This window comes from Mus caroli, unplaced genomic scaffold (assembly GCF_978045245.1).
Source record: "Mus caroli unplaced genomic scaffold, Mus_caroli_1 scaffold_3, whole genome shotgun sequence".
NCBI classification, from domain to species: Eukaryota; Metazoa; Chordata; class Mammalia; order Rodentia; family Muridae; genus Mus; species Mus caroli.
Window position 1 is genome coordinate 24,782,623 of NW_028227258.1, and position 26,542 is coordinate 24,809,164.

Genomic DNA, 26,542 nt, shown 5'->3' on the forward strand with positions numbered 1-26,542 from the left:
TTCTGGAGTAACCCGTCCTCTAGTCTTTCTGAGGAAATAAACACCTGAGGTACTCTTAGCAGCGTAAAGCTTTCTAATTTGTTTGCTTATGAAATTCCACGGGAAGTTTTCTTCTGAGTCAAAGGGACTCAGTTGTCCTGGTTGTTGGAGGGCCAAAACCTTTGGGTTGGGGTGGTAAACATGGTCCATCAGGCTTCAGTAATGGAATCCCCAGGCTTCCTAAAATAGATGAAAACAACTATTATTGGAGAAGGCCAAACTACTTAGAAGGACAAGGGCATTCTCTATCTCCCTCCTGATACAAAACAGCTTTTACAGCTGAACATTATATTGTTCTTTACACATCTATTTATTTATTCTGTATTGTGTGTGTGCACGCTCATATGTGCTTGCATGCCACCGTGTAGCCTACGGAGGTCAAAGGACAGCTGGATGGAATGGTTCTTACCTTTGACACATTGGATCCAGCATCAAACTCAGGTTGTCAGGCTCCAGAGCAAGCAAGCGCCTTTACTTCCTGGCCTACCTTGCTGGTCCACCTACCTTGCTAGTCCTGCTCCTTTTTACAGGTCTGTTTTGCCTTAAACTTATCAATCCCCTAATGGCCCATATACTAAAGGGCTGGTCCTGCTGGAAGGTAGCAGAAGCCATAAGAACTGGGTCCTGCTGGGAGGAGTTAGATCCCCTAAGATGTACCCTGGAATGGATTTGGCAACCCAGGCCCACTTTTCTCTCATTTTGGTTACTGGCCACGAGGTGAGCAGCGTTCCTTTACCTCAAACTCCACTCCACACGCTCTCCTCGCTCCCAGGTCCAAAAGCATCTCTTCTCTCTCCCAGGTCCAAAAGCAATGGTGCTAACTCGCCACTTTATAGCTATAACTTAAGATGTCTTCCTTAGAAGTTGAGTGTTTCAGGCATTGTGTGACAGCTATGAAAACCCAACCAATACAAGGTCTAATTTAAATTGCAACATTTTTGCAGAGACAGAGAGAATGTATCTTTTTTATTATAATACTGTTCTGTCTTCAGCTTGATGTAGATGTGCTTCCGAAGATTGAAGTTGTTTTCTGCTGAGTCCTGCATGGTCTGGAAGGGACAACATGACAGTTTCCGGCCACTGGAGCAGAGCCAGCAGGACATTGGCCTCCTAGAGTGTTGATGGTTGGGTGGGCATGGGGCTGGCTTGTATAGTAATGTACATAACTTACTTCATGTTCCTCTTCCAGGAAATATTCTCCCTGCCAGGGTTATCAGGCATGTCCTCCCTGCCAAGGTTAACGATCCCCTGATAATCAGAGACCGAATGAGTATGGGAGGCAAGGGTGTGTCTTAGCTAAATGGTAAACTTTGTGACCTTCAGGCATAGTCCTTAAGGTCATGGGAAAGACCTCTAAAACCATGAGTCCAAAACAAGATTTCTCAACTATCCAAAATATAAGGATGCAATATGAAATATGAGAGGCTTCAGAGACCTAGAAGAACTAAGGCAGCTGCATTAGGAGACAGTTTATCAGAACGATATCAAGGAAAGAGATAAAGAGATTTGTGGAGAAAGAGGAACATCTCCATTGCTGGTGGGATTGCAAGCTGGTACAACCACTCTGGAAATCAGTCTGGCGGTTCTTTAAAAAATTGGACATAGTACTACCTGAGAACCCAGCTATACCACTCCTGGGCATATACCCAGAAGATGCTGCAACATGCAATAAGGACACATGCTCCACTATGTTCATAGCAGCCTTATTTATAATAGTCAGAAGCCGGAAACAACCCAGATGTCCCTCAACAGAGGATACAGAAAATGTACATTTACACAATAGAGTACTACTCAGCAATTAAAAACAATGAATTGATGAAATTTTTAGGCAAATGGATGGAACTAGAAAATATCATCCTGAGTGAGGTAACCCAATCACAAAAGAACACACAAAGTATGCACTCACTGATAAGTAGATATTAGCCCAGAAGCTCAGAAAACCCAAGATACAATTCACAGGCCACACGAAACTCAAGAAGAATGAAGACCAAAGTGTGGATACTTCAATTCTTCTTAGGATGGTGGAACAAAATACCCATGGGAAGAGATACAAAGTGTGGAGCAGAGACTTAAGGAAGGACCATCCAGAGACTGCCCCGCCCAGGGATCCATCCCATAGTCACCAAACCCAGACACTACTGTGGATGCCAACAAGTGCTTGCAGATAGGAGCCTGATATAGATGTCTCTTGAGAGGCTCTACCAGTGCCTGATAAATACAGAGGTGAATGCTCACAGTCATCCATTGGACTGAGCACAGAGTACCCAATGAAGAAGCCAGAGAAAGTACCCAGAGAGCTGAAGGGATTTGCAGCCCCATAGGAGGAACAACAATGTGAACTAACTAGTACCCTCAGAGCTCCCTGGGACTAAACCACCAACCAAAGAGTACACATGGAGGGGCCCATGGCTCCAGCCGCATATGTAGCCTTGTTGGACATCAATGGGAGGAGAGGCCCTTGGTCCTGTGAAGGCCGGATACACAGGTGTAGGGAATGCCAGGACAGGGAAGTGGGAGTGGGAGGGTTGGTGAGAAGGGGGATTTGGGATGGGATAGGGGTTTTTCGGAGGGGAAATGGGGAAAGGGGATAACATTTGAAATGTAAATAAAGAAAATATCTAATAAAAAAAAAAAACAAGGACAAGATGCCATCCAGCTAAGTTTATTGCTTGTGTTTACAGGCAGACTCCTGAGATCAAGGTCAGCCTGGGACAGTACAAGTTTAGGCCAAGGCATGACAGCAATGGTGATCTCAGAGCTGGGATCCAGCCAGCTAGTTAATTGTCTGTGCTTACAAAGGCAGGCAGATCTCTGAATTCATTGCTGTGTCAAAAATGTACTTGCTGTCTTTTTCTAGGACTCAAGGGGCTAAGGTCATAAAATGCTGACAACCAAAGGGGAGCCTGGAGTGGATGATTGAGCTGATATGGAAACAAAAGCCTGGGCTTTGGTCTTCCAGAGCTGAGCTGTCTGGAGAGCCAGCAGGAGCAGAATACCAGGCTGTCAGCTTGTACCCCACAATTGAGTTGTTTCCCAAACACCCCTTCTTCAGGACCCCTCCCTGCCCTTCCAAGCTGAGGCTGGCCCTTGGCAGTTTTCTCCCTTGTTTTTAAAGATTAGAGCCAGTAAGATAACTCAGCAGATAAGATAACTCAGCAGGTGAGATAACTCAGCAGGTAAGATAACTCAGCAGGTAAGATAACAACTCAGCAGGTGAGATAACTCAGCAGGTGAGATAACTCAGCAGGTAAGATAACTCAGCTGGTAAGATAACTCAGCAGGTGAGATAACTCAGCTGGTAAGATAACTCAGCAGGTGAGATAACTCAGCAGGTGAGATAACTCAGCTGGTAAGATAACTCAGCAGGTGAGATAACTCAGCAGGTGAGATAACTCAGCAGGTGAGATAACTCAGCAGGTGAGATAACTCAGCAGGTGAGATAACTCAGCAGGTAAGATAACTCAGCAGGTGAGATAACTCAGCAGGTGAGATAACTCAGCAGGTGAGATAACTCAGCAGGTGAGATAACTCAGCAGGTAAGATAACTCAGCAGGTGAGATAACTCAGCAGGTAAGATAACAACTCAGCAGGTAAGATAACTCAGCAGGTGAGATAACTCAGCAGGTAAGATAACTCAGCAGGTGAGATAACTCAGCAGGTGAGATAACTCAGCAGGTAAGATAACTCAGCAGGTGAGATAACTCAGCAGGTAAGATAACTCAGCAGGTAAGATAACCAACAGGTGAGCACTTGAATTGCATCCCTACGATCCACTTGGTGAACTGTCAGCTGTTCCCTGACTGCCACACTCATCCTGTGGTACAGACACACACACACACACACACACACACACACACACCAAATAAATGTAATAAAAGAACTTTTTAAAAAAGGTTACATAAGGTTATTGTAATGGGGTCAAGAAAATCTTTGTTCTCTTTGGACTGGTAGTTGTTTCGTGAAGGAAGGACAAAATGAATGACCTTTGGGCAAAAGCTGGGAAGATGGATCTCTTGCAGGGGTATGCTACAGAACTCTGCCAGAAGACAGTCCTGTGCTCCAGAAGTGATGGGCTCTTAGGGATGTGGATGCTTTAGTTCTATGTAAGGAACATGAGGGGCTCATCAGAAAGTGGAGTTCAGGTGAGTTAGTCAAATGCATGTGTTAATAATGCAGTATTGGGCATGCGGCATGCACGTTGTTTTATTAGATACAGGTTCAGGTGCTTGCAACCAATCTTTTTGTTTTGTTTTGGTTTTGGTTTTTCGAGACAGGGTTTCTCTGTATAGCCCTGGCTGTCCTGGAACTCAGTTTGTAGACCAGGCTGGCCTCGAACTCAGAATTCCGCCTGCCTCTGCCTCCCAAATGCTGGGATTAAAGGTGTGCGCCACCACGCCTGGCACTCTTGCAACCAATCTTGATGGCCTGAAGGCTACTCCCAGATCCCACACAGTGGGCAGAGAGATTCTCCTTTGACCTCTACAATTGGATATCACTTTTTTTTTTTTTGCCTCTCACAGATAAATAATGAAATATACAGGAAACATTAAAATGTAATTCAAATTACGTTAAAAATGCACATAGGAGGACGGACATGCACATGTTATGTGTAAATACAGTATTTTTTACAAAGGACTTTAGCATCTACTGACCTTAGTATCTGAGGGGGTTCTCCTATAGTACCCAGAAATAACTATTTGTTGACCAGATATAGTTTCAGAGTCTGAAAAGGTAGAGAAACAGATGCACCTAACCCATGATATTTGCTTTTAACACTTACCACACAACCAACCTTTGGTATAAAGGAATCCAGTCTACACTGTGAGCACAAGCATTCAGGAAACAGAAAAACTGTGCCACAGGATAAGTTATTTTCTTTACCTCTAAATGAACGGGTTAGAATCAGAGGCTATTAAGAAAATTTTGAATCTAAATGTCACATTAGAACAGGTTACAACAGTAGTCCCTAAGAAAAGGACAGACAGGCAGGCAATTTGCAGTTTACTGGGTGGGATCAGAACTGTCACAACTCACTAGATTCACAATTCCCACATATGTCAAAAGTACTGCAAGATTAAAATGCACCTTGGGTTCTAGGAGAAAAAGGTTCCCTTGGATGTGAAAAGTGAGGACCAAACACCCGGGTTTGTGGACAGCAGCACGAAACTGAAGACTGTCCTTGAACGTGGTTCCTAACAAGGCCACGGGTGACCTAGGATGAAGGGGTCCGTGAGTGATACACAAAGTGCCAGATGGCCTGCTGCCATGTGGGATAAACTGTGACATGTGCAGGCAGGACCCTCCTCTCATTCATTATCGGCTGGCATGCCACAACTTCTTGAGAAAGAAGGTTTCATTTTCATAGAACTTTACAAGGTCTGTGAATGTAATGAGGAGTTTCATCATTATTATTGTTTGCTTTGTTGTGTATCTGTGTGTATGTCTGTGTTTGTTTCTGTGTGTGTGCATGTCTGTGTGTGTCTGTATGTGTGTATGAGCATTTATGTGAGTGTATGTATGAGTGCCTGTGTGCATGTCTGTGTGTCTGTGTGTGTGTATGCATCTGTGTCTGTGTGTGTGCATTTGTGTGTGTCTGTGTCTCTGTGTGTATGCCTCTGTGTGTAACTGTGTCTGTGTGTGTATATGTATTTTTGTGTGTATGTTCTACATGGCTGTGTAGAGATCAGAGGTCAATGTTGAGTGCTTTGCTTTAGCAATCCCTACTGAGTTTTTGGGATAGAAGCTCTCATTAAATGTGGTGCTCACTGATTGGGTAGACTGGCTGCCCATCCAACACTTGGGATTCACTCATCTCTACCCAAGCTCCAACTCCTGCCTCCAACCAGCACTGGAGTTAAAGGACTACACTGTCATACCCAGCTTTTCTAAAATGCTGTTGAGGCCCTCATGCGTTCGGAGCAAGCTCTTTAATGACTGCATCATCTTCCTACTCCTTGTATGCTTTTCTCAGAGATGTCTCAATATGTGTAACCAGGCTTGTCTAGAGCTTATGCTGTAGCCCAGGCTGGCCTTGAAATTCAGGGCAAGCTCCTGCCACAGTCTCTCCTAAGAGCTGGGATTACAGAAATAAGTCACCATACTTAGTAAGGCATAATGTTAAATGGCAGGGACACTCCGTGTAATGGCATCTCTGCCTCCAAGTCCTTTACTCCCTGTAGACTTACCAATAGGTGAGTCAGAGACTCTTTCCTATCTCCATATAGTTCATAAAGTTATCAGTACATGCAAGAGGAAAGATATGTTCAATTTCCATATCAATTCCCTAAAACCAAACTGATTTTGTCTTCATGCAGTGGTGCACACCCATAATCTCAGTGCTCCAGAGCCTGAATCAGGAAGATCACAAATTCCAGGTCGGCTTGGGCTAGATACTAAGACCTTGTCTCACAAGAATATAAATAACACACTTTCCATTTAACTGTAACTGAAAGCAAGCTCTGGGGAGCAGATGAGGCTATGGACTTTGGTCTTTCTTTTGTTTATTGATTGTGAATTGTGTTTGGTTCTAATACATTTTGAACTTCAACATTTTCTATTTCAATTTCCATCCTGATACAATTAGCTTCAGAAACAGTTTTCTAGCCATTACAATCAACGTTTTTGCTTACCTCTGAATGTGTGCAGAAGTCTCTCCTTGAACCTCCTCTTCGTTTCGATGTTCAGATTTCTGAAGAACCCTGGGACCCAGCAAACCAATCAGTAGGCTTCCAATAGGTGCTGTAATGAGGATGGCCAAAAATGCCACCGTCAGCACATCCATCCCATAGTCTTCCAGCTGCTTCTCTCCGTGGGATCTTGCCGTGTCCAGAGCCACAGAACCAATGGCAGCCTATGAAAGTGTTAGCAAAGATTGGTTGGAAACTAAGACAAGCATGTTTTAAAAGTGATGTATTTTCTCATCTGAGAACATAAGTTGCTTTTTCTTCTTCTCAACTAACTCAAATCAGTCTTCTTGCCCAGTGTCCTGCAGTTGATTTGGTTATCTGCAAAGTCTCCCCCCCTTACATGGAGAGTAACACTTCCTTATGCAATCGGTACACGTTGGTCATATATGATAAGGTCTGTACCTTTCAAATTACTAGGAAAAAACAGACTCACAATATTATTCAAATGGTATTGTACATGATAAATTTATTTTGCAAAAGATGAAAGTTACTGTTTGTTTTATACTTTAACCTTAAGAATTTGTATTAGTAATGTATTAGTAAAGATAGTATTTATCCTGCCATGGTCTTTTGGCTAAGATTCAGTTTAGTACCTGTTCTTATCACTTAATATATAAAAAGCTGAAAAGGGTGGTTATATTTATTAGACAAAGGTGAAAATTTAAATCAATATATTTTCTCTGGAATGTACACTAATTCTCAAACAGTCTGAAACACGGAAGTGGTAGTCCTTCAAAATGATGTTAAATTTACTAGTTATTTGGTAAAATTTCTGTCCTAGGAGTTGGTGAAGTATTTTATTTGTGTCTATTGGATTATATTATGAAAACTCTTATTTTCTTTTAAAGGCAAAATGTAATATTCTTAGTCTACACAGGGAAAGGTACATTAATGCATCCGATTAACTCCTTATTCCAAATAGAAGAGCAATGTTTGCTTTGGAGATAATAAAATAAGAGAGAAAGTGTGCATCAGTCACACAATGACAGAGCCTGGCTGCCCACGGTATCTGAATGCCCTTCCTCTCCTGTACTATAACTCCAGAATTTCAGCCGGTTCCCGCAGACAAAACATACGTTTTCCTCATCACCGCTCTCTAAATACTACAAGAACTGTTCACATCACATTAGCTATGGCAGGTAATTAGGAGATGATTCAAAGAATATAGGAGATATGCTAAAGTTATAAGAAATTAATAAACCTTTTGTATAACATCTTGAGTGTCTGTAGATTTTGTACCCATGGGTGTCTTTGAACTCATTCCCTGAAAATAAAAGGAGTGCCTGGGTTTGCCCAGTGGAGACAAGACATACAATTCCCAACACACTATATATACACACACACATATATACACACATATACATATATATATACACACATACATACACATATATATGTGTGTGTGTATGTATATATGAAAGCAATATATACAGTATTGACAATATATAGAAAGCCAACTGCCAACATCATATTAAATGGAAAGAAACTCAAGGCAATTCCACTAAAATCAGGATATCCACTCTCTCCATATTTCCATATCTCTACAATATAGTACTTGAAGTTCTAGCTAGAGCAATAAGACAACTAAAAGAGACCAAGGGGATACCAACTGGAAAGGAAAAACTCAAAGTATTGATACTTGGAAATGAGATGATAGTATAAATAAGCAACCATAAAAATTTTGTGTGTGTGTATATATATATATATATATACACACACACACACAAATCCATATATATGTATATATATCATTTATTATTATTTTAAAAATTGCTTTCATGGTAAAAGAGAATCAGTCTTCAATGTTAAAACAAAAGTAACATCAGTTATTTTGGTATTTACCAAGTAATGTTAATAGTAACTTGGAAGCTGCAGCTATCACTTAGACAAATTATTCGATTTATTTTACTACTACACTATCTTCTTCACATTTATGCCATAGAGATATATGTGAAAGTCTGATGAAAAAAATGTCTCTGGACTGAATAGATCCATAGTCCATAGCTTAGAATGTAATCACAGCATATATGAATCCTCACAATTGCCCTAAATTAACCTCATATCTGACTTTCATTGCATCGTGGTAAAAGTCTTCATACTCCAAACTGCAAGATAATCTATGCTTGACTTATTTCATGTAATTAACTTGAAAATAGATAATACAGTTATAGATCTATAATATTTGTAAGAAATTACAACCTATACAATTCTAATTTAATTAGCATTTCCAGATATCCTGGTAAATGCATGTTCAACAATGTCAAACAATTCTCTATTTGTGCTTTCTTCAGTACTTGTGTATTTGTGTACAAATTTTGGGTTAAGTAACTGAGATAATGTCATAATGTTCAGTTAGCTATGAGTTAGTTACTATCAACTACTCATTTAGGAAATCAACACAAGAGTCTGCCCCTAACCGTGAGTGACAGTTACAAGGTCCCAGTGTTAGCATTTCCTATAGGCTCCACTCAACAGTTAGAAGGCTCCTGGCTCACCTATAAGGACTGTGTGGCTCCCACTCTTCCTCCCTCTTTCCCCCTCCTCCTCCCCCTCTCCCTCTCTTTCCTCATGTCTCTAGCCAGCCTCCTCACTTCTTTCTTTCTCCCTCCCTCTCTCCTCTCTCTCTCTGTCCTTCTCTGTCTTCCTCCCTCCTCTGCCTCTACCCCTCCTCCAGGTCTCAAATAAACTTCTTTTGTAGAAGGCCTGTCACATGGCTTGATTGTTCAAAGGGACACTTTGGCAGGGCCCCCTGAGGCACTCCCCTCTGCCATTTTATAAAACACAACATCCAGTAGATCAATGAAAACATGGATAGCACCAAATTTTCCATATATGATATATATATTTTTTTACCTTATCAAATTAAGAACTTTTACCTTGTGGCTTCAATTTGTCAGGTACAGATTGCTCTAAGCAAAACTCTTGGTGTTTGGCACTATTATTAAGTAAAAGAACAGTCCTTGAACACAGCACTAAGATACTCTAAGATACTCCAGCAGTCAGTGTGGGAGTTAAGACAGTTACAACCTGGTGAACAGTGTCTACAAGGCAGACATGCGTGGTAGAGACACATATCCCACAGTAGTCAAAGCAGGATGGAGCAGGCCAGGGCAACATCGCCCTGTGGCACCCAGAACAGCATGCGTTTTAAAACTTAAATGTTTCTCTCCATAATTTTCCATTTCATATTTTTAGATCATGGCTGCCATGGGTGACAGGCCCACAAACAGTGAAACCATGGATGAAGGGGAAACACAGGAAAGCATTTCTAAATTCTTTTGCAGGCCACATTTGGTGGCATTCACCTCTGAGTTCAAGGCCAGCCTGGTCCAGGACAACCAGGGCTGCAGAAAGAAACTCTGTCTCAAAACAGAACAAAACAACCTAAATTCCTTTTCAATTACTCTTTCTTTCCTTATGTATAAAGATATGGACCAGTCACCAATCATATGGTTGTTGATGGATTTCCAAACATTAAGATGAGCCATGCTCACTCCCTACTGCCTGCCTGCCTGCCTGCCTACCTGCCTGCCTCCTCCTCTTCTCCTTCCTTTTGCCCTCCCTCCTCCCATCCTCTTTCTTAGGAGATCTGAGATGAAAGGCTCTTTTCAGACTTAGTGTTTTGTATGATAAAAGCTCAGCCCAGCCTGGCTGGTCACTACTTCTTTCTAGTTTTACAGGAAGTTTTTGGATTTTTTTTTTAACCTTCTCTCTGGTGAGTGAACCATGATAAATGAGACTTTGAGAGTAGACTACTGTAAAATCCTCATAACTAACTATCCAACCATGCATTCACTCACCCATTTCTGTCATTTATCAACGGTTTACTTTGTCCAAACTTAGGTAAATCTTCTTACTCAGTATTTGAAGGTGTCATACAGAGGTAACAGCTAAAATGATGTGCCTTTCTATTGATCATTACTTACCTGGACTGTGGCCTTTGGAAGCCAGGCAAAAGAAATAAATATCTTTTCCTTTATGTTAAAGCCAGCGAAACACACCATCAGGAATGTAGTCAGAATTCGTATCAGGACTGCGATGCCAAGGGTTGCAACACAAAGGCCTGAAAGAAATAATTGGGTTTTAGAAATAACGAGATGCTAGGAGAAATTACATTTCAAAATATTCTCAATAGGAATAATGTTAAAACATTTATTAGAAATAACGTTAAAACCTCAAATACAAAACAGTTGCATAGAACTGATAAAGAAATAACAAGTGCAATCATTGCTTGAAATCTTTTCCTTTATAAAACCAGAATTTAATCAAACATATTTGAATTCTTATAAAGAAAATTTAAATTAGATGCTGATGCTTCTGCCATCCTCCTATTTTGAGACCCATCAGGCCAGTGTCAGTACATAACACCCTGGATGCACACAACATTTTACACGTTACAGCGAGATCCACATTTCCCTCCAAGTGTTTACTTAACACAGCAGTTCTCCACCAGTGGGTCAGAAACCCTTTGGGGTTGAATGACCCTTTCACAGGGGCTGCATATCAGATGTCCTGCATATAAGATATTTATATTATGATTCATAACAGCAGCAAAGTTACAGCTATATAATAGCAACAGAAATAATTTTATGGTTGGGGCCACTAGCACATGAGGAGTTGAAGCATTAGGAAGATCGAGAATGGCTGATTCAGTATGACTGTGTTAAATGATATACGGGGAAACTGGAGAGATGACTGACTGCTCTTCCTAAGTTCAATTCCCAGCAACCACATGGTGTCTAATAACCATCTGTAATGGGATTCACTGCCTTCTTCTGGTGTGTCTGAAGACAGTGACAGTGTACTCATATCCATGAAATAAATAAACCTTAAAAAAAATAAAAGAAATGCGGCATTAGAAACTTTTTAGATTCTAAAAAGAACAAAATTGTAAATGGCATATTAAAAGATAGAACAGAGGGCCAGGGAGATGGGGTTAAAGAGCTGATGGGGTTAAGGCTGATGCCCCAAATTCAGTCCTCAGAACTCACTTAAAAAGCTGGATATGTTAGCCTGCATCTGTAACTCCAGCACTCCTCAGATGGGAGGCAGAGACATTTCTGACCCAAAAGTTTTCAGGCCAGCTTGCCTGAGACATGCAACACAGCAGCAGCCATGAAAGACTCTGCTTCAACAAGGCCAAAAGCGAGAACTGAACCCAGCACCTCCACAGTTGGCCCTCGATACATGGGTACACCAGTGTTCACATGCAACATGCAGACAGACACTGGTACCCATGTTCACATGCAGACCCACAGACTACATCTATACACATTTATCTCAGATAAATAAGAATAAGGGGGAAGTATTCATAATTCGGTGGGGGTGGGGGAGGTGGCAAGGAACAGGTTCCTGGTATGAGTGGAAGAATACTGAGATATAAGGAGAGGGGTGAGAATTAAAAGGGCAGTGCTGTCAATCAAGACAATCTTAACATGATGCTGTCTGAATGTAGGATAAAGAACGAATGGCAAACATTTCCATCCCATGAGAACACACTACAAAACTAACTAGTACCTTTAAAATTCTAGCTCTTCATCAGAACGGGCTAGATGAACATCTTTATGTTGGGGGGGGGGAGGTGATGCCTGATTTTATACTTAGATTCACAAGTATTATTCTTTAGCCAACCTCTCTGAAGACTTAAGTCATAGTTGGTTCTTTATATAATTTGTGACAGTGGTAAACAAATGCCTCCTGAAGATATCCAGAGCAGGATCTGGAGGAATAGTTTTAGCATGAGAACACCTGAGAGATTCTTACCAACCGTTTCTGCTCTGAGAGACACAATGGAAACCTCTGCTCCAATCAGGCCAAAAAGAAGAGGCTGGAAAACGTCCCAGGTAACTGCAATGATCTTTTCTACCTCTGACTAAAAGAGAAGAAAAGAAAACTTTATTATTAAGCTATGATTGATATGGGATAGGGATTTGAGATCTATCAATAAGAAATCTAAGGCAGCTGAGTCCCCAGAGCTCAGTGGCTAGCCAACTAATATAGCCAAACAGGTGAGATCCAAGCTCTTGTGAGACAGGAAGGTTGGGAGTTCAAGACCAGCCTTAACTATACAGGAAATCTGAGGCCAGAATGTGATATGATACCCCATGTCAAAAAAGAAAAAGAAAAAAGAAAAACCGAAGCTAATAATTTTAGGTCACTTAATGTTTTGTTACTTTGACTACACAGTTAAGAAAAAATATCCACATAATTCAAATGAGCAACATCTTTGAAACAGCCAGTCATGGTAGCACAGGCCTTTAATCCTAGTACTTGGAGTAGAATGGGGGATTTCTGTGATGTTCAAAGCCAGCCTAGTCTACAAGGCAAGTTCAGTCAGGGCTACACAGAGAAACCCTGTCTTGAAAAACAAAACAAAACAAACCAAAAACCAAAAAAAAGTTTAAAAGAAAGAATCTTATCAAAAAAGGGTCACGAGCAGATGAAGTTACAGTGAAGTTCACCTTCTTGTCAGTCCACCTCATGCCTGCTAGGAAAGCCATGACCAACGTGCACAGTCCTCCAGACCCCGGGAAGCTAAAATAGACACTGCTGAACACAGCTAACACAGCAAAACCCAGAATCAGAAAGGCTCGCTTCCACACGAGGTTGTCCTGGAATTAAAAATACAAGGTGCTTAGTTCAATTATTTCAAATAACTGATTTTTAACAACTGATTATTCTATACCTAGGATGAAAACAAGAATGTTATGCACACAATACTTTCTTTAGTTGGATTTCCACTGCCATATCACTCTTCTGAAATTTCAAAATATATATTCATATATGTGTGTATATATATTTCCATATTCATTTTCAATTAAAAAAATTAAGAGTGGAAGAAAATAAGCTTTTGTTTCTCATTATGAAGAACTTTGATCTTGAAGAGAGATGTTTTAAAGATGCTGGAAGTCTTATCTATTTGATAGCATTAGAATTTAAAGTATTTTGATACTAAACTGGGCTCAAAAAGCCATTATAAATGTTGATTTAGTTAAATACTACACAACTCCTGAAAACTTGTATATCCTATGATTTTGCATCTGATATTGCTCTACAGTGAAACTTGAAGTAGACAATCCTAACAGAGCAGTTTTAGGACCCACACATGTAGCTCTCCTGGACCTCATGCATAGATAGCATCAATAAAGAAGTCAGCAAGGTAAAGATGGGGACCATTTCCCCATGGATGCCCTGCAGATCCAGCTTTGAGGAAGGAGTTCTAGAAGGTTCTTCCATTGAGAATTTACAGCATGATTTTTCTCGGATTACTTCTTTTACCTGGTCCCTGCTCGGGAAGTACTGGATAAAAAACCCAAGAAAAGATCCAGCTGCCACACCAATTACCACCTCCAAGATGCCTCTGAAGATGTTAAAAACTGTAGACCCTGAAAAACACAAGGAAAGAAACACTCCAGTCAGGACTCTAAATCCATAAATGCACAAATATCAGTCTAACATCGTCAAGCCAAATCACATAACCACATGGAAGGGAATTCTTACAGACATTTCCTATGACCATATTTTTTAAAATTATTATTTTATGTGTATGGGTGTTTTGCCTGCATGTATGTCTGTGTACCACATACATGCAGTACCCAAGGAGGCCAGAAGAGGGGCTTAGATCTGGTGCTGGAGTGATAGACGGTTGGGAGATGCCCTGTGGGTGCTGGGGAAATCAGTCAGGTCTACTGGAAGAGCAGCCAGTGTTCTGAACAGTTGAGCTGTTTCTCCAGCCCCATAATCTCCACATTTTAAATATAGATGACTTTAAATATATTCTCCACATTTTTAATATAGATGACTTTAAATATCTTTTTAAGTGCTTCTACCCAGATGTGGTGGAGCACACCTTTATTCCCAGCACTCAGGAGGAAAACAGGAGAATCTCTGAGTTCCAGGCCAAGTCTGGTCTACAGAGCAGGTTCCAGGACTGCCAGGGCTAGACAGAGAAAAAAACCTGTATCAAAAACAGGACAATCAAACGGCTTCCTTCTTTCAAGAAGAAGAAGCACAGCGTTGTATAGCACTGGCTGTCCTGGAACCTGCTCTGTAGACCAGGCTGGCCTCAAACTCAGAAATCTGCCTGCCTCTGCCTCCAGAGTGCTAGGATTAAAGGCGTGTGCCACCACGCCCAGCTGGACAAACTTTTAAAACCAGTGCCAGGTGCAACTTTGATGCATTCCACAGGCTTATTTAACTTAATACCTTTCTTAAGCCTGCCAAGTTACAAAAGACAAAATCCATCACTCACAGCAGGCTTGCTCTACTGTGGAATACGTACAGATGAACAGAGGGATAGAACTGGTCTAGTTTTTTAGTTACAAGCACCGAATCTGTAGCTCAAAGTAACGCAAGGATCTGACAAAATAAAACATCTGCCCAGCTCTTTATTGGAAAAACAGTAAGTCTGAAACAAATTACTTGTTAAATTTCCCTAAAAAGGACTTTTCTTTGTGCTGTGACATAATCCCTTTGAAGTATGGCAATGCAAAGGGCTGTAGAAACTGTTTCTCATCATAGCAAACAGGGCTCAGGAAATTTAATTTTGAAAGTCTTTGTTAAGACATCATTTGAAAAATTGTTAAAATTGTTCTTCATGTAAAGCCATTTTTCTTTTCTTTTTTGTTTACTTTATATTTGTGGGTATTTTGTCTACATACCACCTGTGTGCCTGCCAGAGAGGGCGCTCTGCAGTTGTGAGCATCAGGTGAGTGCAGGGAATTGAACCTGGGTCCTCTGCGAGAACAGCAAGTGCGCTTAACCCAAAGCCACCTCTCCTGCTCAAAAAGCCATTTTCCAATTGTCTTGAGACAAAAGTTCACTGTGGTTTCTTCCTGCTACAGTGAGCATTTCTCTTATTTAAAGCCAAATTCCATCACATAATTTTACTTGGCAAAGACAGCTTCCTGGGAGGCTAACAGTGTGCTTGTCAAAAAGCGCCCTCTGAATGTGCAGGGTTTAGGGTGAGCGGGTATTTTGCCTGACAAGAGCAAGGTCCTAGATCTGTCTCAACTCTATCAACTAAAAACAAAAGTCCATCTGTGATGGCAGCATGACGCTCAAGCTCTTTCAAGAAAGAACATGCTATGTGCTGGGTGTGGTGGTGCGCACAGCTTTAGCTTCACTATTTGGAAGGCAGAGGCTGGTGGATCCCTGAGTTCCAGGCCAGCCCTCTGTACAGGGCAAGTTCCAGGACAGCCAGGGCTGTACATAGAAACCCTGTCTCGACCCCAGAACCCCACCCCCACCCCCCAAAAGAATGCACATTAGAATGTAACTAATATGGTTCAGTTTCCTGTATGGTAAAATGTTGTTTAAAACAAACAAAATTCTTGGGCTCCTACCTAAAAATTCAGGAAGTCTAGTCAGGTTCAAACTCAAAACGTCTGACAACAGGCCTTAGGGGCAGGCAGAGGCGACACGTCAGTCAGCCAGGAGAAAGCACAAGCTGTAGAAAGCTCAGAGAAACTCTTCTAAGAATCCCTGTCTGCCTCTTGATCTTCTTGCCTCCTCTGTGACCTGAAGGCAAACCCCGTTGCTTTGAAGCCATGGTTCCTAGTCATGGCTACACTGATTCCCATTCCCAAGGGGGCTCATTTACTTGGTCTAAGGTAATGTCTACATTAAAAAAAAAAAAAATTAAAGCTCCCAGGGCAATGCTAATCGATAGCTAAGGCTATGAACTGCTGCTTTAAAGATTCACAATTGGCAAGCAGTGTTATTATAAATATAGAGCCGTATAGTAGAGTAAACTAAAGGTGATTATCCGTTAGGTCTTCATAGGGAATTGGAACATTCATTAGTTACAGAACAAGAAAGTAACACTGTGAAACCAGGACTTGTTGAAGACTAATTTACAAGGACAGGAGAACAGAATATGCTTCTATTTTAGAATCCCAGCAGTCCTCTCACCTGGACTGCTGTCTCTCCTGTGTGCCTACTACAAAACCTCCTGACCCTTTGTGTGGTTTCTACACTTAAGTTCCTAGACCTCTTCAAGAAGAACTACCCTCCTATAAACCCGCCTCCTTCTGTAAACCCTGTATCCTCCTGTCCTGCTCTCCATCTGTAAGGGCAAAGGCAGGGGTAAGCAGCTTCTGATTTGTGCAGACTCTGGGGAGGGATCCAGCATCTCCCCCACACGCATTGCCTTAAGTAGTCATGCCATGGGTTAAACATTGCAATAGCCTAACTCCAGCTGAGATTACCTGTGGAAAAGGCCATGCCCAAGCACGTGTTGAAGCCAGTGATGGCCAGGATGTCATCGAAGCTGCCAGCAGCCATGAGTAAGGTTGGGATACCTTTCCCAACACCGTAGCCTCCTTCCTGCAAAAGGAGCATGGAGGGCACCACGACAGCCGGGGACACGGCACCTACGACAAAACTAAGCAGCTGGGTGTCAGACACTGTGGCCTGGATGAGTTGCTCATGACCACCACCTTGGAATTCATAACAGTGCCTCCGTGTTTCTATACTTTTACAGGTTAGGTTAGACTGGATGACTCTAGTCTCTTAAACAACCCAGAAACACCAAACCAGAAACGCACAGGTGGGAAGTTCTATAGAACACTGCTTTTTGGAGTATACCCATGAACAAACTGTTTTGCGATGACTTAGTAGCCCCAAGTCCAAGACCTAGGTTGCCTAAAATATATGTATCATGAGAAATATTGAATTAGTAATGAAGTTAGGCTCCAGTAGGTGCTTTAAAATTTATATACATATACATACACACACATGCACATATATATGGGGAAAGATGACTCAGTGGTTAAGAACACCAACTGAGCACTGACTGCTCTTCCAGAGGTCCTGAGTTCAATTCCCAGCAACCACATGGTGGCTCACAACCATCTGTAATGGGGTCCAATACCCTCTTCTGGTGTGTCTGAAAACAGCGACAATGTACTCATATAAATAAATTAAATAAATAAGTCTTTAAAAAGCATATATGTATACACATACATATTCATATATACATACACTATATATACATATACACACATATACATACACACACATATATGACAGTCATGTTTTAAGGTGTGAAAACTCTCATGAGCATTCTCAACTGCACAGGGCTTCAGTTGGGTCTTGAGATGTGAAATAAGACAACAGATCTGAAGGAGGAGGCTCTGAAGATGTGGACAGTGAGCCGTGAGCAGTCAGAGCAACTGGGCAACACTGCGAAAGGTTTTCATACTGACTGTGCTCTAAACACCCACTTCCAGGACTTCACACATATGAACTCATTTCATTACCATCATGAAATAGATACAAGTAAGGAAATCAAGGCATGGAGAGACTGGCTAATGGGAAACCCCAGAGGAGGAGCTGAAATCCAGGTAGTGGCCCGAGTCCTACTTCTGATAGGTAAGAACTTCTTCTTGTCCACCATATGTAAATACTAAACTCTTCCTATATACTTTTAACATATGTCTGTCTCATGGCTCCTACACACTGGATGTGAAAAATAGGACACTGGAAGGGATGTGTAGGAGAACTGTCAAGTCACAATGTCTGCTGAGGAGCACTGAGCTTCAAGCTGCTTATGGAGGCTCTGGGGTGGGATCCACCATTTAACTCCCAAGCCTGGGGATTGGGCCTAGAGAACAACAAAAACAAAAACAGCAAAAAAACCCCACAGCTTCTTTGGTAGTTTAGTTTACTGCAGTCACTGAAAAAATTAGCTACAGAGACACAAACTCTATCTTATAGCTATACTGTTCAAATGGTGCTGAAGTGACTATGATCTATTTTATGGTGATTTAAAAAAAAAACGTTATTTTACATTCTCTTTAATGGAGTCAGGAAGTTCCAAATACCGTTTGATATTTTCACATGAAAAGAATTACCCCAGGATGAACCCCCATTGCCATGGCAACCCCATCAGGAAGTGTGAGAGAAGCGCAGAAGCACACGCCTCCACCATGCAGGGACCCATGGCCAGTCGTACACACACACCCTTCAGCTTCCTCAGGGCCTGAAAAACAAGAGTGGACACACTATGTTTCTCTGATGGCACGTGGACACTATGACCTCCAGCACTTCCTCAGACCATGCTCCGTCGTCAAGGGTTCTTCAGCTAATTAGCTTTAATCTGGCATATCTGCATTCTTTGTGTTTGAGAGACAGTGTGCCCAGGAATCTGGCAACAGGTAACTATGGTTCCTCATTGTAGATGTTACCATTTAAGAAGGCACGAGATAAAGTTAGTGGCCTCAGGTCATGAAATTGGTGCGTGTTGGGGCCAAGTTTACAGTCACACAGGTGACTTCAGAGTCTGTCCTTCTGACCTACATACTGCCTGACCATTCATTTGACTTGTGGCTCATGGCCCCACAATGAGACCAAATGAAGATGTTTGTCTCAATTCATGTATTCAAAGGTACACACAAGGTAAAATGTACGTTCAAAAGCACGCTTACGACTCGTTCTGTTTGGTGGGCAGTTCCTTGAGTCAATGTAGTTAGCGCTGTGTGTGTGTGTTTTGGGCTTGGCAGGCTGTTTCCTCCTAGTCAGCACCTCTATGACTTTATCTGTGTTTCCCCTCCACGGTTACATGTGTGAGAACATCTGGACGCCCACAGTGGCCCTGCCTGGACTGAATCCTCCTCTTCCTAAGACTGTTGAGTGCACTGTCCACGTTCATTTCTGAAGCCTAATCATTACGAATACTTGTCATATCAGAAGAACATGTTTGATATTCGATCATTAGAAACCCATACTCCATACCTTTGAATCTAGACCAAGGCCAGCACGAACAAGAATGACAGAAAGGGCTATGCTTCTCAAAGATGACGACCACTTGTGTTGGATCCGGACACTATCACTGATGACTGGGATATTCCTCAAGAGAAACCCAGCTAGCAGCATGCCTTGAACGAATCAAATGGGACTAGTTAGGTTTTCAAATACGGAAGCTTATTTTCACCTTTTAGCACTTTACATGTGACAGAGACTGCAATGTAGTTTTTCCTTATGCTTACTTAGCCTTTGGATGAAATGAAGTTAAATTCGTAATTAAAACACATATAATAAAAGAATCAATGAAATACTTTATGTATAAAATTTATTAGCTTATTTAATATTGTCTGAAGGGTTGGAAAGATGGCTCAGCGGTTAAGAGCACTGGCTGTTCTTCCAGAGGACCTGGGTTCAATTCCCAGCACCCACATGGCAGCTCACAGCTGTCTGTAACTCTGGGTCCAGGGGATCTTGACACGTTCACACAGATATACATACAGTCAAAACACCAATGCACATAAAATAAAAATAAATCTTTAAAAACAAAATTAACATTGTCTAGATAACTGAATACAGAGGGGACATAAGGAGTATAGCATTTAGAAGGAATAATGATCAAATTCTCAATAAGATGCTTTAATCCAATTTCAGTTCAGTTGTCCTTGAGTACAAACAGCTCCTAAAGTTATTTGCAATGTCAGAGTCCCTGAGCCATCAATAACAATAAGTACCTATATGGATTCTATATTTACCTTCACGGAAGCCAGTAAGATACAGGTAACACACCTTGTAAAGGTTTAGAAGACATTTATGGTAAATGGACACTACCCTGCCGTGTCAGACGGTGCCTCTTCCTTTATTTACTGTTCCCCGTTTACTGACTGCCTTCCTTATTTTATACAAAATGAGGAACGTGAAATCAGTTGTAGACAGATGACCATGACCTCTGCTTATATAATGGACAAATGGTAGGAACTATAACACAGCAACAAGCTTTCAAACTCCAGAGGAACAAGGCTAACAACTCCAACTGAGGCACCCGTGAGGGGAGGAAGTCAAGGGCGTAGGCAAGTGTGACGTTTCTGCGACAGAAAGTGGTTACTAAGAAGGCATGAGAAGTTTCACATCCTAGCTATGGATAATTCAGGGGAACTAAACCTGGGTTCTTTTTTTTTTTTAATTAGGTATTTTCCTCATTTACATTTCCAATACTATCTAAAAAGTCCCCAATACACTCCCCCACCGCTCCCCTACCCACCCACTCCCACTTTTTGGCCCTGGCATTCCCCTGTACTGGGGCATATAAAGTTTGCAAGTCCAATGGGCCTCTCTTTCCAGTGATGGCCGACTAGGTCATCTTTTGATACATATGCAGCTAGAGTCAAGAGCTCTGGGGTACTGGTTAGTTCATATTGTTGTTCCACCTATAGGGTTGCAGATCCCTTTAGCTCCTTGGGTACTTTCTCTAGCTCCTCCATTGGGGGCCCTGTGATACATCCAATAGCTGACTGTGAGCATCCACTTCTGTGTTTGCTAGGCCCCGGCCTTGTCTCCCAAGAGACAGCTCTATCTGTGTCCTTTCAGCAAAATCTTGCTAGTGTATGCAATTAAACCTGGGTTCTTATAAGGGAATTCTGCCCACATTTAGGCCATAAGCACATATGAAGGGAAAGATCCCTCTGTCAGAGACCTTGAGGTCTCTATTCTCCATGCCTGATCTGCGATAACTTCTTCATACTGTGTCTGCATAAGTGCCACACTTCACACTGATAAACACTTTTACTAAAGTTAGGATACTGTATAAAAATAGAGACAAGCCAGGCAGTAGAGGTCCATGCCTTTAATTCAATACATGGGAGACAGAGACAGATGGGTCTCTGTGAGCTTGAGGCCAGCCTGGTCTACAGAGCAAGTTCCAGGACAGCCAGGGCTATACAGAGCAACCCTGTCTCAAAGCAAACAAACAAACAAACAAACAAATAAACAACCTAACAAAACGAAACAAAAAAAACTCACCAAAACCAAAATATTTGCCCTTCATCTCCAGGATAGCAAATACTGAAAATTTTAATTCCTTTATTTCCTAAAACTTTTCAGAATGGTTTCTATAACTATCATTTGCTTTGAGGAAATCAGGAAGCATTCAACACTTACCAAGAAGAGGAGGCAGAGGAGGCAATGTTGGAAACTTAATGAGTCCAAAAAGTTTACCTCCGGTGATGGAACAATAGAACAGAATGATAATTCCAAACAGATTTCCTCCAGGAAGACATTCAGAGCCGGTAACTGACCAAACCATGGCCCACAGAAGAACAACCATGGTACCTAAAAACCACCACCAACGGAAAGAGCAATAAATAAATAAATACACAAAAATAAAACCCAAAACACCAGGAAAACTATGTCTTATATGCAAGCTTTGGTATATTCTGAAATTATTTAAAAATAAATACAACATCCATATGCAAATGTTTATAACCATAAGTTATAAGGGACGTGAACAAGTAGGTGATTACCAACCAGGTTAAGATTACCAATCAGGTCAGCCATGGTGGCACATGCCTTTAGTCACAGCATTCTGGAAGCAGAACAGGCAGAACTCCGTGAGTTCCAAGCCAGCCTGGTCTAAAAAGTGAGTTCCAGTACAGCCAGGGATGTTACACAGAGAAACCTTGTTTTGTGTGTGTGTGTGTATATGTGTTTTTGGGGAGGGAGGAGAAGTACCATGGAACAAACAGCACCTTGAATACACCTCAGTCCTGTTTCCTTTCACAATGCCAGAAAGCACCACCATCCTGCAACCCAGGAACAGTTAAGTGCAGAGAACAATCACTGTCTCTGTCCTCTTAGTAGAAATCTGAGAATATTTGAACTCCACTTATGGTCCAGTATTTAGGTCCTGCCTTGAATTAAACATTAACCATCAGTTCTTTTAGAGTCAATGTTTGCTTAGAATTATCACACTTAAAAACAAAACAAAACAAACAAAAAACCCCCATGGTCCATTGCTGTGTTATCACAAAATGGGAGTTAATTAACACAGTGACCAAACCCAATGCCTCCTTTTCTAAAATCTCCAAAACACTTTCCCCAGAGATGTAAGCCACTATGACAGTGAAATGTCCAAGGCATTTTCGGTATTTTCCAACAGAGTATACATGTTAAGGTTTCCATAAGATCTTACAGCCAGAACGGAAGGCGCAGCTTTCCAGCTGTTAAGTATGACTTTATTAAAGCATTAGCTGAACTTTGTTTTTTTAAATAATTCTACAATCAGACAGAGTTAAGAGTTTTCCTTTTTCCAGGCTAGGACCACTTTAAAAGTCCCTCTTCTTTCATTCCCCATACTTGCAATATAATTGGAAATGTTATGTGCATATTGTAATGTATCCCCAGGTCAGGTTTAAATCAGCTAATTATTGATTTGTCACTTATGATGACCTTGGAAAAACATAACTTTCATGCAATAATTGCTTCTTAAGAGGAGGATACAGAAGTGAAAACTGAACAAAGCCACCAACCTCAGGAGTGGACCCAGAGGAAAACAGTGAGCACATGTTTATCTACCAGAAGCCCTCATCGCTCAGGAATGTTCTGAAGTGGGTAAATGCTGAAATGAACATGAAAATGTACTTGTAGCTCCAGGGCTCAGGACATAGATGCGATCCCAGAGCAAGCTGGCTAGCTAGACCAAGCAAATCAATAATCGAGTGCAATTTAGAGTGCGTGTCATTGATATGGACACGGACATACCACAGACCAATGCCTCAGCCCCATGGAGTGGCAAAGCCTTCCCCATGTGAGGTTGAGAGGGATGGCGAAGCCTTCTTCCCATCCTCGTGCAAATGCTGACAGTCTGGCTTCCTCCCGTGGATGGTCATTGCCTAAAGGCTGCTCCTCTAGAGACTGTTTCCACAGAGGTTAGCTAAGCCCATCTCCTTGTTCAGCTGTATATAATATCTCTATGCCCTGTGTAGTACCTGTATGTGGTCATCCCTCCTCCATGGGCAACTGTACATAATAAACATGCGAGCCTCCCATGTACTGCCACTTCTCCATCAGAGAGCCCAGTCCACCTGATCCCAGCTTTTCATTCTCTTGCCACCCCAGTGAGGTCAATCCTGGTCAGGGTTCCGTGACCCGAGGCATGCAGGAGTGTGACGCCCAGCCTCAGTATCTAGTACACGATGGAAGAAGACTTAACATCAACCTCTGGCTCTACACACGCATGCACACTAATGCATGAACACACACACACACATGCACACACAGTGCCACACAATGCATTTAAAAAAAAGATTAAAATAAAAATGAGACCTCAAATCACATTACTCATTTTGACACATTTCTCAGGCAATAGGTATCTGTTTTTATTATAAATGTTTTAACTAGCTAGCTATGTGTCATATTTTCAGTGGTAAAAGTTAAAAAAATAATACAAAGGAAAGAAAAAGGTATCGAATGGCATGTGGCCTCTCAGCTAGTTCATATCCCGGAACCTGGTTTTCTGTTTCTAATCGCTTAAGATTTTTTTCGCACACTGATTCAGAATCTTACTTTCCCAACAAAAACCTTGCACCACCTAAGGTAGAACATATTATATTTGTTGTCATTGGCCTGGATGATAACGAGGACAATGTCTGTGAGAGCTTCCTTCTGAAGGACAGCTCTAAGAAGACTCAGCTCAGGCTGAGTGGGTGGCATTGGAGAGGCTGAGGCAGGAGGATCATGAGTCCTGAGCTACAGAGACAGCCTTTGTTGAAACAAATCAAAAAAACAAAACAAAACAAAAAATAAAAACAGAGAAACAAAAAACAAACACAAACCAGACACACACAAATCAAGGTCACGAGGACTGGGAATTGAGAATCCAGCCTTGGTTTTCAGGAAAAGAGAGATAGAAAGCTGTAAGTATACCTGAAATAATGTTTTCATTCTCAACAGTTTCCAAAATTGTCTAAAAATCTGCCTTACAGACAATTTTCAACCTCTTCTTTCTTGAATGATTGCACAGCTAACCTATACTATGTGCACAGCGTGCGGGTCCACACACAATCGTACATGCACTCTCTTCCTTTGTAATTAACATGTTGTATCACTGATTTTGAACATCTGTACAGTCACCAAATTTCTCACATATCTTGGGTTACTGCCATAAACTAAAAGACAAATACATCTAAACTGAAACAATGTCCAAAAAAAGTCAGGATAAATCTTTCTCCCTCCAACAAATCCTCAAAGTCTACAAAGAAATGGGTGATTTGCAAAGCAAGACTCTGGCTCAGCATCAGTCGCGATGCTCTGATGAGATCAACATTTACAGAATGCTTTTCTGGTAATGAGACATTGGCCAACGGTGTGGTTACTGGAGCCTTTCTTACAGTGATTGTATGAAATTACCCAGATCCAGAAGTTCTCTCATCTCTGCTCTTTTGACTCAAGAAAGTACTCTCTCAAATGCGGCCACAGATACCTCTGAAGCCACAGTTTGAGAGGGGGAGCTTTTTACCCCTACTTGGAGTGATTGTGCACCACAACCCGGTCAGCTGCTCTGCCTAACAGTTTCAACTTAAGAAGAGTAGATTTCTTGCTGTCTTTTTAACCACATGGCTTGGGAAGCTCTCACTATGACATCATCTCTGGTCATTTTCTGAGTTCATCCCCGCCGTACACACACCGTTCGTTATCACTCTTGCCAGGCAGCCGCGTGGAGGGCAGGCCTGGAATTGCCTCAGACTCTGCAGGCCATTGGGTTCTGTTGGTGTGTCCTGTGGCTTTTTTTCACCGCTGGTCAGCAGGTTACTGCCTTCTGTTGGTTCACTTCCGTCTGTACCTCTGAGGCTCATGACTCTCTCCTCCTGGATTTAAAACCAAATTTTAAATCTTTAAAACTTTATTTTTACACATCTTTTAGCTATTGGCTTATCAAGTATCGAATCAAATCTCAAATCAAGTTGCCTCTATTAGAACCGAGGATTAATAACTTATAAACACGCATCTTTGTTACTAACATGTCACTTAGAAGAAGAACCACTGAAGAATATTGAACAATAAGTCCCTGTTTTTAAATTTTTAAGTGGGTAGGTCATGGAAACATAAAGTTACATAGTACGATGTAACTATGTAACCAGGCCCCCAAATTAATACAGTTAACACATAATTCAAGGTCATAGCAAGTAAATGGATCAAAGTGATTTAAGAAAGGGGAGGAGGAGGGAGGGAGAGAGAGGGAAAGAGAGCAAGGGAGGCAAGCACACAAACTCACATAAAAATATGTTCTCAACCTGTGGGTCACGACCCTTTGGGGGGGGGCGCATCACACTACCTTGTCACAGGGGTTGAGTCAGACCATCAGAAAACACAGATGTTTACCTTACAATTCCTAACAGTAGCAAAATTATAGTTATGACGTAGCAGCAAAAGTAATTTTCTGGTTGGGAGGTCACCACCGCATGAGGAACTGTAGTAAAGGGTTTCAGCATTAGGAATGTTGAGAACCACTGAACTAGGGCTTAGGCCAGGAACACCAAGCATAATGTCTACCAGTTAATAGCTAAGGTCATTGGTGGCTGGCCCTACCTGAGGTTGGCAAAAGAACTTACAAAATTACATCATCTACCTACTCTGATCTATATGGGCATGGAAGTTAATCATGAGGAGGATTTTTCTTTCCTTATTTATTTATTTATTTATCTTTTATTTATTTATTTATTTTTGAGACAGGGTCTCGCCAGGTTACTCGGGCTGGCTGCACGCTCACAATACTTCTGTATCCCTCTTCCGAGTGCTGGTATTTCAGGAGTGTGTCACCTGGCTCTTCCAGAACTGTTAGTTGACTGGTAAAGAGTGAGGAGAAATGACTCTCTCTGTTTCAAAGCCATCCATAGTCATGTGCTTAAGGGAACAGCTGGGACTCCCTGGCTTTGACTGGAGATTTTACCTGTAGTTCGTGATGTGGAGAAGCCTCGTGTGTGATCCCCGTAGGTGGCTTTGAATGCTGACATTCAGCTGTCTTATCTTCATCCTCCATGTCTTATAATTTCAAAGATGATGACTCAGGGATGAGGAGC

The 26,542-nt window shown here is 41.7% G+C and overlaps 1 protein-coding gene across 1 annotated transcript; it reads right to left on the reverse strand.

The window, feature by feature from the left end:
- LOC110291608 (sodium/hydrogen exchanger 9B2) lies at window positions 1-26,542 on the reverse strand. The gene is made up of 12 exons (XM_029475390.2): window positions 26,413-26,542; window positions 25,150-25,330; window positions 21,627-21,797; window positions 19,461-19,603; window positions 18,581-18,708; window positions 16,934-17,109; window positions 14,004-14,110; window positions 13,187-13,336; window positions 12,489-12,597; window positions 10,652-10,788; window positions 6,669-6,889; window positions 1-219 (listed from the first exon to the last, which is right to left on the reverse strand). The coding sequence occupies exons 1-12, from the start codon at window positions 26,500-26,502 to the stop codon at window positions 189-191; spliced, it is 1,644 nt and encodes a 547-aa protein (XP_029331250.1). The 5' UTR covers window positions 26,503-26,542; the 3' UTR covers window positions 1-188.

Bases quoted from the DNA above. Each gene is read 5' to 3' on its own strand.
- LOC110291608 (XM_029475390.2), bottom strand. From the start codon at position 26,502: ATGGAGGATGAAGATAAGACAGCTGAATGTCAGCATTCAAAGCCACCT. The intron at 14,111-16,933 runs GTAATCTCAGCT...TGTGTTTTTCAG, and splicing joins GGGCATGGCCTTTTCCACAG to GGTCTACAGTTTTTAACATC. The intron at 6,890-10,651 runs GTAAGTAATGAT...ACACTTTCATAG, and splicing joins TTCCAAAGGCCACAGTCCAG to GCTGCCATTGGTTCTGTGGC.